This window comes from Blennius ocellaris (assembly GCF_963422515.1).
Source record: "Blennius ocellaris genome assembly, chromosome: 14".
Classification (NCBI taxonomy): domain Eukaryota; kingdom Metazoa; phylum Chordata; class Actinopteri; order Blenniiformes; family Blenniidae; genus Blennius; species Blennius ocellaris.
The window spans coordinates 7,831,255-7,850,432 of NC_137663.1; the positions used below are offsets into that span (position 1 = coordinate 7,831,255).

At 41.2% G+C, this 19,178-nt stretch overlaps 1 protein-coding gene across 1 annotated transcript; it reads right to left on the reverse strand.

Annotated features, from left to right (window-relative positions):
* Positions 1 to 105: 105 nt before the first annotated feature.
* sec24a (SEC24 homolog A, COPII coat complex component) lies at positions 106 to 18,822 on the reverse strand. Its single transcript, XM_080509223.1, has 23 exons — positions 18,511 to 18,822; positions 14,409 to 15,014; positions 12,427 to 12,591; positions 11,171 to 11,233; positions 10,011 to 10,165; positions 9,595 to 9,782; positions 9,343 to 9,445; positions 8,269 to 8,395; positions 7,803 to 7,912; positions 7,546 to 7,658; positions 6,812 to 6,930; positions 6,526 to 6,581; positions 5,907 to 6,113; positions 5,621 to 5,744; positions 5,298 to 5,456; positions 4,935 to 5,108; positions 4,722 to 4,832; positions 3,006 to 3,181; positions 2,732 to 2,869; positions 2,505 to 2,609; positions 2,080 to 2,172; positions 1,808 to 1,911; positions 106 to 1,362 (listed from the first exon to the last, which is right to left on the reverse strand). The coding sequence occupies exons 1-23, from the start codon at positions 18,569 to 18,571 to the stop codon at positions 1,248 to 1,250; spliced, it is 3,372 nt and encodes a 1,123-aa protein (XP_080365349.1). The 5' UTR covers positions 18,572 to 18,822; the 3' UTR covers positions 106 to 1,247.
* Between the last annotated feature and the right edge of the window lie 356 nt (positions 18,823 to 19,178).

Sequence of the window (19,178 nt, forward strand, 5' to 3'; positions counted from 1 at the left end):
ATCCAGTGAGAATAATATTCACTGAATCGGTCCATTTTCTGTCTCGCCATCTGTTTTCCACGGAACAAACAATTATCAGCCACCAAAACATTTAAAAAGTCCCAAACATTTTATTTTCTGAGCATCAGTTCACCTTAGTTTATATACTAAAATCATCAGCAATTCTTTACCTTTATATAATGCAGTCTGTTCAATATACAAGTATCAATAAGCATGACTAAAAGATCACAATGGCTTTGTTATGTCTGTGTTAAAGAATTTCCCATATCCTATTATATTAAAATATTTCATATATAGAGTCTGTATTTAAACAGAGGTTTTGATAATAAAAAGTGAGTTCCCATACAAGGCAATTATAGAATTTAATCAGGTTGGGAGTCTCATAAATTAAACAATTAGGAAAAAAGAAAGAAAGAAAGAAACAGACAGACTGAACGGGGATGTCGTCAGAGGTGTCCCGAGAGAGAGAGAGAGAGAGAGAGAGAGAGCAGAGTCTCTGAAGGACAGACGAGACCGACCAAACATCTTTTCACTGCCAGATCTGCACATTCATGGCAGTAGGAGCAGCAAGGTCGGCCCACCTTCCAACACCGGTAAAACCTTAACAAACAGAGTCTACGGATTTGTTCGTCACACAAATATAAAGACGATGAAATAAAAAGCACACTGTCCTTCAGGTACATTAGAGTGTTAGAGAGCTCAGGTGTTGTGTATACAAATACTCCAGGTGACACCCAAGAACAGTCTAAGAGCACAGACCTTCCTCATGAACCTCGTCTCGGGCATACATACATACATACAAACATACATCTGTTTGACTCTGATTAGTAAAGACCGCCGTGCTTTTTAAACAAAAAAAACACTTCACACGTTTCTTTGCCTGCACTGTATCTGAACGATACCTCAGTTAGACAGCATTGTTCTATGAGAATAAACACTGATTCATTTAATCATTGTAGATTTCTAGTTCTCTTTCCTTCCGACATGCCGCTTGAGCAGTTAAAAAAAAAAAAAGAAAAAAAAAAGGTGCCAAATAGGGATCAGAATCTATCGTTTGTGGAATCCTCGCTTTCTTCAGCCACACAATTCTATCTCCGCTCAGGTTTCCCTCGGATATGGTGGACCTGGAGCGCAGCCGAGTCAGATCAACAAGTATCCTCAAGTGCGCACTCGCATGATTTACAGATTCACACATACACTACTGCGTGTCCTTGCTTCAGTGTTCTCTCGTAACCCACTCGGTGTGTTTATTTGGAAATCTTCTGCTGGAGGTGGAGAAGGAACTCGTAGTACGAGAGCGCCGACTCCGTTCGGTCCTCGATCATGTTCTGCATAAAGGCGGGTTTCAGCTGGCTCTCATCCCTGGTCCCGCGACGAACGGAGGAGAGAAAACAAAGATCAGTCCGATATTCAGGAAGTGACATGGGAGCCTAACAGTGTGACGTCATCCAACTTCTTATTCGTTTCCTCCTTAGAGGGAGTTTCATGTCCTGAACTGGTTCCTCGTACAGAGCTCCTGCTTCTCCACTTCGATGGTTCTGCCTCCTCTCACCAGCCTCAATCATTTGAGGTGCAGAATTTTAACAGCTGTACAACACTGAAGCTGAATCGTAAACCTCGAACATAAGACGACTCTGGAATTCAGGTAGTGTTTCTTCTAATACTTTGCTCAAATCATATTCTCAATTGAGGCATTTTTAATAATATAATAGAGGCATAGTTTGCATTGGTCATACTGAGAAACATTAAACTGAATAGTACAAGATATCATGACTTTCCATCTTGTGATGTTTCCTGTGATGCTCACCTGATAACATGCATGGAGGGGAAAAATGGCCTCTGATCCCTCAGCCACCCAATGAAAGCTCTGGTTCTCTGCGACTCCGCCGTGTCCAGTTCTGGGAGGTGATACTGTGCAGAGAGAAGGAACAGTCAGTTTTCTGGCGCAAACGCTGAGTGTGAAGCAAATACAGTTGGTTGCATGGCGAGTCTTTTTTCGTTTTGGGACAAAAAGATGAAGAAAAGATGAAGAAAGATGAAGCAAAGTCCATAAAAGTGCTGCAACATCAGGTTTCCTACCAGATTATCAGGCACGGCAGCATAGCTGGGAACGCCCAGCACTTGTGACAGGAAGTTGGGATGGCAATTTCGTCCGATCCACAAATACATCACCTTGAGGAACAATAGAAAAACAATGACATAATTACACAGTAAGTACTGAGGTCTAACACTGGAAATCTGATGGGCTGGCTTGGAATCTATTCTTAGAATAGAAATGATTGAGTTTCCAATATGATTTGCTATCAAAGAAACAGGAACTGGTTGTCTTTTGCAGGACAAAAAGTACAAGTACCAAACCACAGCTAATCCAGATTATGAATGTTTAAAGATTAAATAGTGATGAAAGCAAGTCTATTTAGTAACAGACTGTAGTGAGTGGGAAAAATGCCAAGTCAGACTTTTCAACATTTGTTCAGACGTTTGATGTGAATTTGTAAACGTACAGTTCCAGCATCCATGAGGAAAGCTCCCTCCCTGCTGAGCTTCTCTACCGAGAGCTGCAGCACTTTGGGCTGAGGGATGGTCCGTTCGTTGATGTTCAAAGCTCCCTGAAGAAGAAAAGTAGAGCGCGAGCGGCCACTTTTAACAACAAATGGAGACGACCGAGCCTTTGTTCCACACTTGTGCCTTTCAACTATACAATTAATCTAATCGAGATGATGTTTGTCACCTCGTCAGTCAGATCATCCACACGGTACAGAGCAGGATGGATCATCAGCATGGTGTAAGCGAGGGGCTGGTACTTCAGCTGACACATGGCGAACACTCTGTCGTCCAGCCTGGTGCTGGTGCCTGTCCTGAAGGCTTTCTGCACAGTGCAAACACACAAAACCCATCAGTTTTGCAGGGGGGGAAAAAAACTTGGGGGAAAAGGAGTTCATCGTGGAACAAAAAAAAATTGTTGCAGCCGTAGAGTGAGTGTAGAATATAAATAAATGGCCGACCTGCTTGAGGAGAGCGAGGATGTAGAGCGGGAAGAGTCTGAGGCAGGCCGGGGACAGCAGGCCAGGCTGCTGGATCGTCAACGCAGACTGCCGATAGGACGCCAGCGAGTCGATGGCGGCGTTGGTCATCGCATCTCTGGCATCACCCATACTGGCCGTCACTGAACGATCCACAGCTGGAGAGAGAAGGAACCCCTTCATCAGCAATCACAAAATGTCTGGCAAATCTAATCTTAAAGCAGCAGCATCATGTGCAAAAGACCTCCGTACCAATCACGCGAATCAACTTGAAAAACCCTACATATCAAAGTCATTTAAAAGATGCAGGGAAGAACTAAAACAATAAGGTTTTCAAGTTCAAGTTTTTGGTGATTCAATTAAAGCAAAAAGTCAGTGAATGAAAATCAAAAGAATAATCAACTAAAAGATGATTGAAATAGAACATTTCACTTTTTAAGATTGAAAGAATGACATTTGCCATGAGACTGCACCAAATTGCTTTGTTGAAAAGATGGATGAGGTATATTAAACCAGTGAGGCCATCTTTTACATAATGTTCTTTTTCATGTTCTTGTCAGATTTACTTCATGGTCCTGTTTACTTTTAATTTTTTTAATAACACCAAGGTGCATCGACATTTGCCTGTTCTCAGGAGAGTAACTAAAATCTTACCTCTAAATACCTTGAGTGTCTATTATAATATGATGGAAGGACCAATCATTCGTCTCTGTACTATTTCTATAGGTGTGGATGTTTAGGAGATTTAACTGTAATGTACAGATGAATGCCAAAGGTAAAACGTGATGTGGAGAATTTGGAGAACCACGAAAATACCAATAAAAAGAAAAGAAGTGGGGGGAAAAAAAATCTATACAAATATAACTGAGCATATACAAGACAACAAGAAAAGTCTATTAAGTGTGGTACAAGTAAAAAAAAAAAAAAAAGTCTGCTGCTGAACCTAACCTATATTAATGTGATGAAAATATTAGGTTCAGAAATTAGAGAATCAGATCATAATTACATTATCTGTGATTATAAAAACAGCTACATTGTCTGATATTCATTGCTTATTAACTGATGAACAGTTCAGGTGGGTAACAGATACCAAATTAGTTTAATCTGCGGTGGGGAAAAAAAATTCTATCACATGTTCCAAGATGCATCCGTTGTGGGACGTTGTGGTTCCATTAAAATGATCTGAATAAATATCTAAGCATTCTAGAACTTCTACAGAGTTCATGTTCACAATATTGATGAACTAGATCTTGTGTGTCAGATTTTGAAGGGATGACAAATGTCTGCCTCTGTCCTCTGAGTTTATGTCATACGAGCCGGGACGGACTTGTGTGGTTGCTAAGCAACCACAGCTGTCGCCGCTTGTCACCATCTGTCAGTGCTAATAAGAGCAAAGTGGATGAAAAGCCTGTGAGGATTTAGTGTCCTGTCAATTTGAAGCTTATTTACTGTGGCAAAAAGAAGTAACTAAATGTTTCAGAAAATTATCTCGGGCATAATCAAAATAAAACATTTCTAAAAACTGGACTATATACAAATATTGTCATGAGTGACAGTACGTACACCATAGAAGTTAAGAGCTGTGTGTTCAGATTTATAGAATCCATATTTGTAAGTATTTTGGTACAAGTTCCAAAAGTATTTTGATTTTCAAGAAACCGTGACGCAGTGTCGGTGCAGCCAGTATTCAGAACATACCCATACAAGCCAGCAGTCCTGACATGGCCTGTACATCAGCCCCAGCAAAGATATCGGTCATAGAATTGACCACAGGGAGACACAAAGTGTGCACACGGATCCTCCTCTCTCCTGCAGGAGATAACCCAGTTTATATAAACAAACATATATATATATATACACAATATAAAAAAAGCTCATAAACTTTTACTTAAAATGTGTGTGTGCGTGTACCTTTACTAGATGTGTAAAGCAGAGCAGCTTGGAAAGAGACGACTTGCATGTCGTCCAAGTTTTCCTCGATGGACATTTGAACTGCGAAGCCGGCGTCTGGGTTGACGTTGGGCAAGGACAACAGGTCTGTGGAGCGCACGAAGAAGTTTCCGTGGAACGTGTGGATGGACAGGCCTGCAGAGACGAAGAATGACACATTAAAAGTCAATCAAACTGAGATAAAAAAAGAAAAACACCTACGCAAGGGCTCTGAAGCATGTATGTTAATAATAAGGGTATGCATAATGCACTCGTAAACATAAATGGTGAGGAATGTAGACAAACATTAGAAACACCGTTTCAGTTATACGTGTTCTAATCTACCTTTGGTGCAGCGTATCCTCATGACGGCCTCAAAGCCAATTTTCCTGGTTAAATATCTCTTGAGATCCTTCTGGAAGCGCTCCACCTGAGCAGGGCTGTGCTGGTGGTGGTAGGAGGGGTAGTAGTGAACGCTTCCTGCAGAATACCTGGATATACAGCCTGGAAGAGAGCGGGCACACAAGGAGAGAGGCAAAGCCAAAGACTGTTTCAATTTTGACATTTTGGAAATGATGTAACTATATGTCATATTAAAGCGCCTCATTGCGCTCTGAATATGTGAATAACACGAAGTAAAATAGACCATGTCTTCTCTTCTGACTCACCAAGTGAGGCAAGGTCACAGTACTGAGAGCTGAGCAGGAACAGGTCGACGGCCACCTGTTGGCCCGAGCAGTCAAGAGCCAGCTTCTTGTAGAAGTCTGTGGCCGGGGCCAAGTGCTGGACGTCCTTAATGGCAAAAGAAAATACAACTAAATAATAATGGAAAAACTACCCAGATCCAAAACGATTTTGTCTCAGTGACGGAAAATAATTAATCTAGTGCGAGTTAAAGACAATACGATGCTGAACACACTTAGACTCAATCCCCCCGGAGAATCCTGGGTTTACCTTGGCAGAGGCCCGCTGGTTGGGGTCCTCTCTCGACTGGAGCGCCCCCACTCCGAGGTTAGGCAGCTGGGTCTGGAAAACAGACAGGCGCCCTCCTGTGGGCGACAACAACTTGAAGGCTGCTTGCAGAGCGGGACCCAGTGCGGACTGAGTCTCCATCGTCTTCTGAAATAAAGTGGGCAGGCTCTTCAGCAGGTCCTGCACGAGCTGGGAAAAAAAACACAAGAGTTTTTAAGAGACGTTTCCACCGATTTACAATTCAGAGGCTACCTTTATCAACACTGTGACTACAGTGATGATACATTCTTGAATACACATCTATGATTGGTAGTTGTACATATTAGGTCTCGTGGGTGAATGGTGTACGCTGCCTTCAGCTTCAACTATTGTTGTATTAACGACACCTTGAGATTGATTCTTTGAGTGACTCTTACAGTGAAAACCTTTACTGCACAATGAAACGGTCTGGAAAGTTGAAAAAGTTGTTGATTTTTCCAGATGTAGCAGCAACACGCCACAAAATTGTCATTGAAGTGACATCGCGGGTGTTGCTTTGTCACAGTGCTTCATGTTTGAGGGTAGATTCATTCACTAAAGGAGTAGAAGTTATATTTCTTACCTCTTTGCATTCATTGAGGTTTACTAGAAGGCTGTCTGGTGTTGGTAAAAAGATATCTGTGGAGCACAAATTGTTTTAAACCAACTGATGGGAACGCAATCAAATACACCCTCAAAAACAAGTAAGATAATCTTTTTTTCTTACTCTGATAACAGCAGAAATACCATTAGATAACAGAAATACAATTTATAATAAAATAGGGGTTATCAAAGGTCTGTCCCGACTCGTTCGCTTCTAAAGTTGTGCAGTAGGCGTGCAGGCAGCTGTTGCGATCTTTGCGTCTCACCTTCTATGTCTGACACGATCAGCATCTGAGGCTGGGAAAGTCCCTCCTGGAGGTTGTAGAAATGGATGGTGCTGTCGAAGGTGATGAAGCCTACCTTTGTCCGTGAATCTCCAGGAAGCCTGAAACACACAAACAGGCTTCTGTAACGCCGGGAGTCTCATTAACATTAATGAGAATGACAAGTAAAACAGAGAATGTAACCAATATTGTATCATGATCCAAATCTGTATCGCCATTGGTTCATTGGTTCATGCAGTCTTGCTTAGTTATGACTTTGACTGTGTGTGAAAAGAAAAACAGAGGTTGAGCTGTCTGCTATAATCTTATCAAGTTAAATTATGTCGATGCGGTGGGCAAAAAGTCTCACATCACGGCTGATCAAAAATGTCTCGTTTGTTTGATTCGCCGTGCAGAGCTTATCACGTTAGCCATAGTGAAAACTGTAAAAAGTAAGAGAACTGCTGATTTCGGACATTATGGGAATTAATTATTCTCCTCTGTACTTAGAAAGAATATGTTTTAATAATTGTATACATAAATGTATGCACCAGTTATTTGTATGACTTCTACTAGTTGCATGCAGGGAATAACTCCAGTCAATCAAGCATTTATAAGCAACAATTTGGTACACCAATTCTAAATTCAATTTCTATTTATTAACCACCTGCAATTTAGTTTAAGTTCTCACAGGAAAAAAAAAAAAAAGGTTATTTTAAGTTAAACTTTCCACTTACGTGTTGAGGTTGTCCAGTAGTGACTGACAGAAGACATTCAGGTAGCCTGTCTCCACTGCATTATGGGAAACGTCCAAAACAAAAAGGTAAACAGCAGGTTGTGGTGGCCTCAGCTGGACACAAACACAGAAAACACAACTCGTGGAAAGAAGCTCAAACACACAATTGGCAATGTTGATAATTGGTTCGATGACTTGAGTTCATCACATGAAGTTAAATAGCGTTGTCCTGGAAACGCTCCAGAGGGTTGAACCTACCATGTATTCTGATGGAGCAATAAACTCAATGGTGGCATTTTGAACTTCGGGCCTTTTATGTGGTTCTCCATATGATCTGCTGACTGGGTTGTACATAAACTCCTCTGGAACTACAGAAACACAACATCCAATCAAATACATTTATAGAAATACTATTTTAACGCCTCACAATTACACCAATGTGCAACAAAGTAGATTTTGCTTTTCTTCTTTTTTTTGTCAGGCGAATTTCATCTCAAGTTTATTATTTGTTTTTTTTAATAAAATAAAATATCACCAATATAATCATACTAAAATATTTTGCTGACCAAGATGGAAGCGTAGGAACATTATGACAACAATAAAGACTAAATGAAATGCACTTCATTGTTATGCTGTACTAGTTCGCCAAATAAAAGTTTTTTTTTTTTAAAGACCGACATCCTTTTGGAGTATACATCTTCCTGACCGCTCCCCGGTTTCTTACCATCATTGACCCGGAAGCACAGGTTGCACTTCCACCTCCTCTGGTCCAGAAAAGTCACAAATGGGTTGATGTAGGTTCTGCATGAGCGACACCGGACAATAGTACTGGATGTTACCACAGGAAGTTGCTGCAACAAAGCCACAGAAAAAAAAAAAAATAAGAAAAAAAAAATCGACCTTCAGGCAAATTCGTTTTCTCATTTGCTCATTGGGACTGACAACGACACTCGCAAACACACATGAACTGAGCAAATTTAGAAATGGAGTGCGACAACAAGAACTGAAGATGAGCTGAGGCAAAATTCAAAGAACTCATTTTGTAACTGCACATCTTTCAGTAACTTGTCAGCTGTTGTTGCTGTGGGGATGTTTTCTACTGCAATATCAATGTTGCATCAGCACAAAAGGTCTGTTTCATCATGAGTAACACTCAGAGACAACTGACCCGATCCTCACACTCTTTGATTTGTGACATTTGGATCATAAAAGTAGAAGTAACTCGTTACCCGAAGCTCAACAAGGATTCTTTAGTCTTCACTGACGTAACCATCGCCTTAACAATTTGTTCTGCTGTGTGTTTTTTTTTTTTTTTTTTTTATACAACTGAATAAGAAGGGGTTTGGGAGACACAGAAGACGACTGACCTTCTGGAAGTAAAATGATAAGTATTCAGGTTGTATTCAAGAAATATAGGACTGCAGCGACTGACCCAATGAAGGTAGGATAGTTTGATCTGTTCTGGGACTAAAAACCAATAGATTCATTGGTAACTGAGTAAAATATATAATTTTTTCTCATACAGGAGCATGATAAACTCGTCTATGCCATGTGTTATAATTCTTAAACCTCGGGAAAAACATACATGGAAAAAACTTGGGCAGAAGAACGAGAGCATTTTTTCCGTGTTCATAATCTGTTAACCTAATAAGCAAACACGTTCTCATGTTTACACAAGCTTAAAGACACATGCACGTTTCAAAAAGTGAACGGGAGAAAAAAAAAAAAAGACTAGTTGAAAATGTAAATATTGTTGATGAGCAGTATGTGAAGACTGAATAACAAACCGAGGCATTACCGAGAGATCTTTGAAGGGGTGGAGCAGCAGGCCGAGAGGCATCTTCGCTTTATTGAGCAGAGACTGGGTCTGAGGGATGCTGGTCAGCGTACAACGGAAAACCCTGGAGGCACAAACAAGACATTTAAGCCGACTCATCTAAATGCACTATAGAAATAACTGTTGACATCTTCAGATGCAAGAATTCTCATTTTCAATCAATAAGTTTAATAAAAATTATATCTAATGCAGTATTAGAGGAGCATGTGTTACTCTGGGCTGCAGTTAATCTTCTGCAGGTCCTGGGGGAGGCAGGGTGTGGGGGCTGGGATCGGGGTTGGTGGCAGCAGGTTCCTCTCCTGCAGTAGGTTGACAACTCTGAGGGCCTCCGGGGTGTTGGACTGGAGGCTCATGGCAGCTAGTGATGGACTCAGCTGGGCCATACCTGGGCCACCGGTCATCTGAGAGAAGGAATGATGACAAGCTATTCAGTTCGACATTCAGACAGCTAAATTACCCAGGAATCTAAAATAGGTAAGAAAATACATTATCGTTGGGTTTAAAAATACTAGTAAGGACTGTAGAGATGTTTTGATTTCTGAAACAGTAAATATATGAAAGGAAACTTGCTTCTGAGAGAGCAAAGACGTGACATCCTGCTGATAATAGGTGATCAGCCCTGCTCTCACCTGAGGGTACGGCTGAGGTGCCTGAGTATAAGGCTGAGTGGCGGCTTGCAGAGCGGGATGCATGGGAGAGGGAGTCGAGGTGTTCTGGTACCCGGGGGGGAGGGAGGGGTAGTGGCCCAAGTGCCGACCGGGAGGTCCAGGCTGAGTGAGACCGGCTGCGGAGGGAGAGAAAAAATTAATTAGTGACTGTCTGCTTGTTTTACTATATCGGTATTCTAATTACTAAGAGCAAACGATGCATTCATCAATCAACATTTTACATCTTTCTGGTTCTTTGTTATGTGCAGCAAAATGATACTAAAGGGATTAAAAAGAATATACAACAGGTTTTTTTTGCAGGACACAAGTGTTACTGACTGCTGAGCACTTCTGACATCTTCATGACCAAACGTGCAAAATATAAACTACTCTATAATTTAGCTTGACAGACAATCTTGGATTAAAATTTTGTGTGTGCCCACTGTATTCCCTCCACACTGCCACTACAAAGCAGTAACTATCATTGTGTGTTTGAATGTATAGGATAATGTGTACGTGTGATAATAGCAGTAATGGTGAAAAAGTATCAGCAGTCATAATCAAAAATAAAAAAGCTTTTTCACAGCTGAATATTGGACCGATAGGGAAAGATTCTAAACGTTAAATGAGGTTTGTAGCTTAAATCATGGAGAAAGGAGGTATTGGGGCATTTTCCACCAAAATCTCATCCACTTTGAATGACTTTTTTTGAATCCGTTTTTGTGTGTGTGCGCAAAACGGCTTGCCGAGTCATGAAAAAAACCCATTGCAATTGATTCCCTGATTTTTTTAACAGGCTTTGATGTGTTTTATGTGCATGTGCTCCAAATCCAGTGGAACAAAAATAAACGCGAGGCAAATTATAAGTAGTGTACCTTCGTGTACAGATAAGAATATCACCTTTACCCTTACGTGTAAGAAAATGAAAGACTAGTGATTAATTACCACTTCCCCAAACTGACAGCCATTGATAGATATTTTACATCTATGACAGAATAAAGACCGATTGTAAAATTTGCAACAGTAAGGAAAAAAAGAAAAGACTGTTTCGAAGCTTGAAAACCAAATTCAGTACATTTAAATTGTGCATGTCGTAGATGAGAAACAATGAAAAAAAAACAAAAAAGAAACATCTAACTTACCCATTTTGTTGTCAACATGATTATAGCTATTTGATGCCTGTGGGCCATTTCCAGTCAAAGCTCCTGTGTCAAAGCAAAAACAGGTGTAATTTATACTCTTCGGTGGCACTTGGCAATCAGCAGGCTGCACGGGGAAGGGAAGTTAATGCTTATGAATGAATTGTACGGCGGAGAAAGAGTTCAGCAAGTTGGACAGAAGGGCTACACTTAAAGAAAAGCAATGCTAATGGTGGAGCTATTGATGGAAGTGATGATATTTGAAGGAAACGTGTCCACTTTGAGTAGCATGTTTCTTTAGAGGCAGCATGGGTGTTGTGATGACACTAGATGACACAAAAAAATACTTTTATAACCACCAGCTAAAAGGTATAAAGCAAAGCATCTTTACTCGTTCTCTTATTGTACACATGGCACTGAAAACTTAGTAGACAGACATAAAGGCCCCATGAAATATAAAACAGTGGTGTCATCTTGTTCAGTTATCTCTTGATTTGTGCCAATTGTTTTTTTTTTAAAAAGACTATTTTTCACATCAATTAAATCCTTTTATGTTAAAAAGTGTATCTTTTCTGATGAGCCATTGAATGCACAAATGGCTGCTGGAATGTCAATCAAGTGTAGAAAGCTTCTCCAACAACATGAATAAACAGCACTCCCAACATAATTTCAAAGGGCCTTTAAATAATCCTTAAGTAGCACTTCTGAGAACACTTGTAGAACTGCACAGAGAAGACAGGACTGGTATGGCGGCACTACGACAAAAACAGCGAGTGATATAAATTGGGCCACACCTGGACATTCAATATCCCCCTCCTGGCAGTCGGGCTCAGTGGGGGAGAGAGTGCTGTTCACAGCCCCCCCACACTGAGCTGGCATGTGGAAGAAGGAGGGGATAGAAGGGAAGGTAAAAAGAACAAAGAATTGTTGACTAACACTGGTAGTGTCAACATACAATCAGCGACTCATCAAATCAGTATCGTCCTTATTCTGACCGACAACAGCAACCTGTTCATTTCATGTTCAGTTCAGACGCTGTTATTAATCCGACAAGGGGCAATTCATTTGTCGTTTCCCAGTGTGTACGTCTACATGCATGCATTCTGTCACCAATCTGTCAAGGGGATTAAGGAATGTGTTCTACAACGTGATCTCATGACATTTTGGTAAAGTCCAAACTGTCCAGTTGAAATCTTTTCAGCCTTTAAAGTCAATAGAAAGAATAAAGCTGAACGTATGAAGAGGGAGAAAAGGCTTACCATCTGCTTTGGGTGGTGGAGGTGTGGCACTACCCATTGGGGGTCCAGTGGGAGGTGGAGTGGGTCGTATGTTTTGCGGAGGACCTGTAGGCGGAGGACCGTAGGCAGGTCTGTTTGCTTGGTATGTGTGGGGAGCCATGGGATTCACTGGTGGAGGAGCAACACCTGTTGAAAATCAACAGCAGTAAATTTGAATTATTACTTCCAAGACTCATAATTTCTTTCCGTTTTAATCAGGCGACACATTTATCATATGAAGAGAGAAAATGTCCGGTGCTTCTCAGTTTCCCAGAGAAATACAGTAAGTCCTGAACGTTAAAAAACTACATTCACAAATAGTTCCAACATTGTTTTGCTTCTTAAAAGGGCCTCCTTGAGCATCCAGACATTTGATGCTTGTTGCTTCTTATGCTTCAGCAGCAAGTTCAACCAACAGCGTACACACAGACACAGAGAGAGAAGAACTTTTCTCCTTTCTAAAATTATGTTAATTAACCACGCTGTGTGAAACACCTCTGCCCTGTTAACACGTCTCAAGTACACGGAGGACACGAGATATCGCAGAGATGCTGTAACCAAACAAGCGTGGAGTCGTGGCGACAACAGCTGTGCTCCTTTAAACGTACAGCCAGCTAATGTTAGAGCAGCAACTCATTTATCTCCACTCGCTAACAGCCAGTTCAGGGCAGCATGTAACTTAAAACAAACTGCTCAGTGAATGTATTGATCAGAAAAGGCAGAAAGTAGATTCACATCCAACTATGCAATTTTCTTAAACAAGAGTTTTGATAAATGACACAAACAACGATCATTTTGTGGAAAGGAAACATAAAAATACAGCGGACATATGTTACCGATTTAAGAAAGAAAAAAAATTACACCAAGAAGCATAAAAATGACTATAACAATAATCTGCATCACAAAATATTGTGTGCAGTAGTACTTTATATTAGTACAGAAACCAGTTACAATGGCTATTTAACACCTTTTCTCTATATACTTGGAACTTTGATTAAAGCATTATCAAATATCTCAATATCGTCTCAGCCCAGTGCACAGCCTATATAATGTCATTATGTTTGACATTTTTAAGCCAATTTGAGAATACTATGCAACATGTCTGCCATTTGTCACGTGAACTCTCCAAGTATCACACTACCAAAATGTTACGGGAAAAAAAAATCATAGTTGACCGTCAGAATGCTGACAAATCATATGTCTCAGAAGACAAAAATTACACATCAAACTTGTACTCTGATTATGTAACAAAGCCACTTCCTGTTTACTGAGATTCTTCACTATTCTTGATACTGAGAGAAAAAAAACTGTTGTAAACCTCAATGATTAATTCAATCAAGAATCAATAAAAGGAAACAGCTTAATGATCAGATGAAAATGCAAATTGAAATAATGGATCTGCTGTAAAAGCCCAGTCCTCCTTTTAGCTGGAAACAATAAACCTTTTCTGTTTGAACTTTGTTCAAAATGAGTCTCAGTGTTCAGGATGGAGCCAGAAGCAACAGTTGCCAGCACATTCAACAGGAGAACAGAGGGCAATGTCCACTTCCAACATATCAGTATTACAGATACGCATATCAGCAGCACATGTCAGAGAAAGATCACAATGACAGTAAAATAGCAGAAATTGTGTTACATAAGGTTCAGTGGAAAGAAATGATAGTAGAAATAACTAAAAAGTAAAGCATCCATAGGCACTTAATTCCGGATCTGGTAATATTGAATCAGTGTAAATATTTTCAAGTTCACTGGCCTGATGTTATTAAGTCGGAAGAAAAGATGATTCATTGTGTACTAATTTGACCTGAGGGAACACCTGCATCATGAGTGTCTCATTTATTCTCACTGGCAACTGTTGCCTGGCTTCTGTGTAATTACCAGTTCAATTACAAGTAAAATATTTATTGAGCGCGTTCCATTGTGCAGAGCCAAAAGCAAGAGGAACTTTTACAGGACATTCCTACCTGCTTGAGTGTATCCATGAAGAGATGAGGGGGGCATCCCTGGGCCTGGGGGCTGGATGGTGCTCTGGGACACACGAGGAGGTGCTGCAGTGCCATAAGCTGCTGACGACGGCGGTGGTCCGGCGAAGCTTGCAGCTGGACTCGCATGGTTGGCCACAGGGCCTCGAGGGGGCATGCTCATGGAGGGAGGGGGTTGCCCCATCGGTGGGACGCTTGCGTTGTATTGCCATGCCGGAGCCCCAGGCTGCTGGGGGTTCTGGTGGTAACTACCTGAAGACACGGCAGGAGGAGGTGGTGTGGCCTGTGCCGGCAGTAGTCTCGGACCAGGACTGGGGCTTGCCGATTGCGGAGGGGTATGAGAGGGAAGACCTCCTACTGGAGGTGCAGACAACAGGGGGCGACCTGCGGCGGATGGGTAAGAGGTCGGAGGTGGGCCTGGCTGATAGGAGTTAACTGGAGGGGTAGGCTGATATGGTCCAGAGGGATACTGTCCAGGGCCAGGGGCAGAAGGAGCTTTGGCCTGCATTGGATTGTAGGCTGACTGGTGACTCATGCCATAGCTAACTCCTGGCAGCTGTTGGAGGGCAACTGGATTCTGCGATGGTCCTGGAGACAGGATGAAAAAAGAAAGTTACTAAATCAAACCGAGACAAAAATTATGCATATCATATACTTTTTTTTTTTAATGTCACACTTTGTGTTGAGAAGGTTCAGTCTCCATGTTCCCAACAAAACGTCTGCAGGATTGAACGACTGCAGATCATAATCTCTTCATGCTTGACCACAGCTAACATGTAACATTTAGGAGAAGTAACTTAATGTCCAGAAGCTCAAACACTAAAAAGTACATACAACTGTTGAGCTGAACATTGTTAGAGTCCACAGTCTGAAAGAGCTTGAATTTGTACTTTTTCAATCAAAGCATTTATGAAAATAAAAAATAAAAAATATCAATGGCACCCCAGCAGTGGTGTTTTAACACCAAGAGATAACCACATGGCTCCACTAAATGACCAATGAACAACCAACCCAGGCTCTAATCTCTTTACATAGATTTAATTCAATGATCAGCCATCGGTGACGGTGAGAGAGGGGCTCCAAGCAAAGTCTGACCTTCATAATTTCAACACGACATTAAAACATGAGATACTACAGATTTTTGCACAATCAAGAATCCCTCGACAGCCTCCCAGAAAGCCAAATATGAAAAAGAGTAATGTTCTGATTGGACGTCTGAATGAAGTATAGCATATTCATCTCTCTATAAATACGTAATCAAAATAATGCAGGTCGAAGGGCTTTAACTGTTGTTTGCACCTGAATGATCACCTAATGCAAAATGGACTTGATACTATCCACTTAGCCCTCTACTACATAACTGGAAACACGGCTAAGCCAGCAGAGTGAGAGGGGATTAGAAAACAACGCTCGTCAATGAGTAAAGTTAGAAGAAGCATAATCCATGTCAATCTCATTTCAACTCGTGAGCAGAGAAACTGTCACACACAATGTTCAGTCGTGTACATCACTCACCCATGTAGTGCAAAAGAGAGGGAGATGTGGACACAGACCTGTTGTTGAAGCCCAAACAAACTTAAATGAAGGGGAAAAAATCCCTAAGATTGCTTAAAATAAAAGACAGATTCCCTTCCAGTCCAGCTTGTTAGAACTAAAGCTATGCGTCTGATAATTACCTTGGAAAAACTTAAATCAGAAATGCTATTACTGTGGGTGAAGCCCTTGTGGAAATTACAATTCTTTTGATTTAATTGAATCATGATTCATATGATCACTACATTATGAAATTAATTTAGAAGGATTGTTGCTGCAACTCATCACACTCAAAGAAAGTTTCCATTGTATTACCACAGATTTATCACTACTCAATGAGCGACTTGTATGGCCAAAGAAAGAACTGTATGTTAATATAGGTTAAGAATTTCCATTTAGAAAACAGACACGTGCTTATCAACAGCTCCAGCAAAACAGTGGAGGCATTGTTTGCATAGTAGAAGATATCTTCTTCACATGCACTGATGATGATAAAAAAAACAGAACTCAGCACACTTCTTGCATAGTCGCTGATTAGTTTTATATTAATCTTACTTGCTCTTGGGAATATACCAAACTTCAGCTTGAGGCAAAACAATTACATCAGGGCAGGAGAAATGCCAGCTCCATTATAACTGGATGTGTCCCAAACTGCCACATGTGCAGCAATTTGTATGATGGCAAACAAGTGAGAGCAACAAATCTGGGTTGTAGACTGAAGTAATAAACACACAGATGAGACTGGAAACGGTATAACCAGGCATCACTAAATGGTAGACAGTGGTCCAGGTCCGGACCCAGACGCTGTCCCATTCAGACCTGGACCAACCTCCAGCCCAAACAGAAGGTTACTGGCGGAGAGCTTCATTTTTAACAGACGTGGCTTTTATCGTCTTGGCAGTAATAGTAAACTGGATGGAGAGCTTCCATCTGAATTGGTGCAGCGTTTATAGTCTTTACAGTTTAGAAGATGAGGAAATGCAAAGACCAATTGCATGCGAGTTAAACCGTCACCATGTCGCCAATCAAATCTGTGCATTTTAAGGGAAAAACTTTGACAGACAGACAATTCACAATGGATAAAGGCAGAGAAAAAGACAGACTAAAGGAGAGAAAAAACAAATAAGACAGAGGAAATTGAGGAAAAACCAGGAGCTGATGACCCTCTCCAAAGAAAGAAATGTTGACAGTGAAAATCACACATTTTTCCCCACTGGCAGCACAAAAACTGTGAGTCTGTTACTCTTATTAAAATGTCATTGTACAACAACATTATGAGACAAAACACAAAGCCTTTGAACAGAAAAACCCACTCAAATGAGAAGTGAGATCACAGAGAATCAGTAGTCTGAGAGTCCAGTATGACCAGTCCATCAGGACCTTCCAGACGTTTACATCCATTGAGATTTTTTTTTAATTTTGCCGATTATCAACTTGAGAAAACATGTTAACAGTTTCAACTTTGAACTACAGCTCCCCATATTCATTCAGAGTCATTTCTCATCACAGACGTCAGGGGCTTCTCAAAAGAAGTCACACAGAACTTTAAATTGGTAAATGCTGAGCTTCTCTTTGTGCTAATGGTTGATCTCCAAGCATATGTTGCCTTGAAAGAGCCATTTCTAAGAACTGACACTTCCACTTTTTGGTCCCAAATGTTCCCGAGACTCCTTTCCAGGTCTGAGGAAAGTCGCTCTGTACATAAGACACAAAGGTGAGGCAGCTTTCTCCACAATGAACAGAATCAAAACTAAATATGGTCCCAGAATCACCAATGGTTCCTCAACCTGCATATCAGAGGCTCTGAAGTGAGACTTTCTGCATGTGTTGAATTACTTTTAAAATGTGTTTTATTGTTCTGAAGTCAAGCTCTGTATTTCAAAATGCACACTTTTCCACATGTTTATTGTTCTCTCGTTTAGAAAATGAGCCTGGTATTTATTTAGCAAATCAGAAAATGCAATATCAGCAGTAATACATATATTTTCAGTTCCATGTTACATGATAACTATTGTCAAATTGTTTTTGAATTGCACCGAAGTCAACAACAGTCAGCTGTTGATTACATACAGATGTTGATAGAACTACATATCCATCTCCTAATCAGTTCAAAACTAGTCGAGGGATGTTTGAGCCAGACGTGAGAAGTTAAAACTGCAATGGTGTTGTTACATGACAGAAATGACAGAAAAGGAGTGCAGCCTTAAACCTGGGCTGAGTTCTATGGACCAATTGGTCCAACCTGTTGGTCTGCCACCTCGACAAACCAACAGAAGAAAGCACTGGCCAAGTTTAGCAGTTCGTAGGACATCTTTAGTGAGCGTAGGTTCACAACGGCAACTATTTTTGACGTCTTAAGTAAGTAGGGTAACACGGGTCAAGATTAACCGCTGTCACCATATCGTAACCACACCTGACAGCTCAGTTACGTTACTAAGCAAGTCGGCTAGCTGGCTAACAGTTAGCACGATACAGCTCGCCTGTTACTTGCTTTAGGAGCATTTGCTAACCGTGCCGCGTTCGCTTTAAACTTAATATAAATGTTACTCACCGTTCGCATAAGCCTGCCCCGTCCCCGTCCCGTTCTGGGAGTTAAACCCCGCTGTTGACATCTTGAAATAGAAACCAGGATCGAGTTCAGAGCTGCTAAAGCTAGCTGCGTCGTTAGCGTGCTAACTAGCTCGCCGGTCGTTTGAACCTGAGGCTCTGGCGAAGCGGCCACGTAACGGCGACCGTCTCCAAGTTCTTGAACAAAGTTAGTAGAGTGATTCGGCGAAAATCACAAAGCCATGGCTGGTGGCCAAACCCGCTAAGCTACCCGCGGTGAGCGGACGGGCCTTGTCGGAGTGAAGGAGTGAGACACTTCTCCTCTTTCACCGGAAGCAGGATCACCTAGCGGTCTGACGTCAAAAGCGTCAGGCATGCGCAGTGTGGACACGTGGCACTTCCTCTCGTGCACGGCTTTTTCCGCTGTACTGGAAACAAAAAGCAAGGCGTATCTTCCTATTCAAATTGTACTCATATTTTGTCATTATCATTCGTTTAGAATACTGTAATGGCAGGAAAAAGTACATGTTGCATTCACACATTGTTATCTGCATCAGGTGGGACAAAAGAAAACAGAAAACAAAGGCACTTACACAAAGAATGCAACCCGTTGGATCAAAAACTAATATGGAATAGAAGAGAAATACTTATTAATCCCAGAACGAAATTATT

Coding starts and splice junctions, on each gene's coding strand:
- sec24a (XM_080509223.1), bottom strand. CDS start 18,571: ATGTCAACAGCGGGGTTTAACTCCCAGAACGGGACGGGGACGGGGCAG. Junction 5,457..5,620: donor CTGTGACCTTGCCTCACTTG/GTGAGTCAGAAG, acceptor GCTCTCTTCCAG/GCTGTATATCCAGGTATTCT. Junction 5,109..5,297: donor GAGGATACGCTGCACCAAAG/GTAGATTAGAAC, acceptor TCGTCTCTGCAG/GCCTGTCCATCCACACGTTC.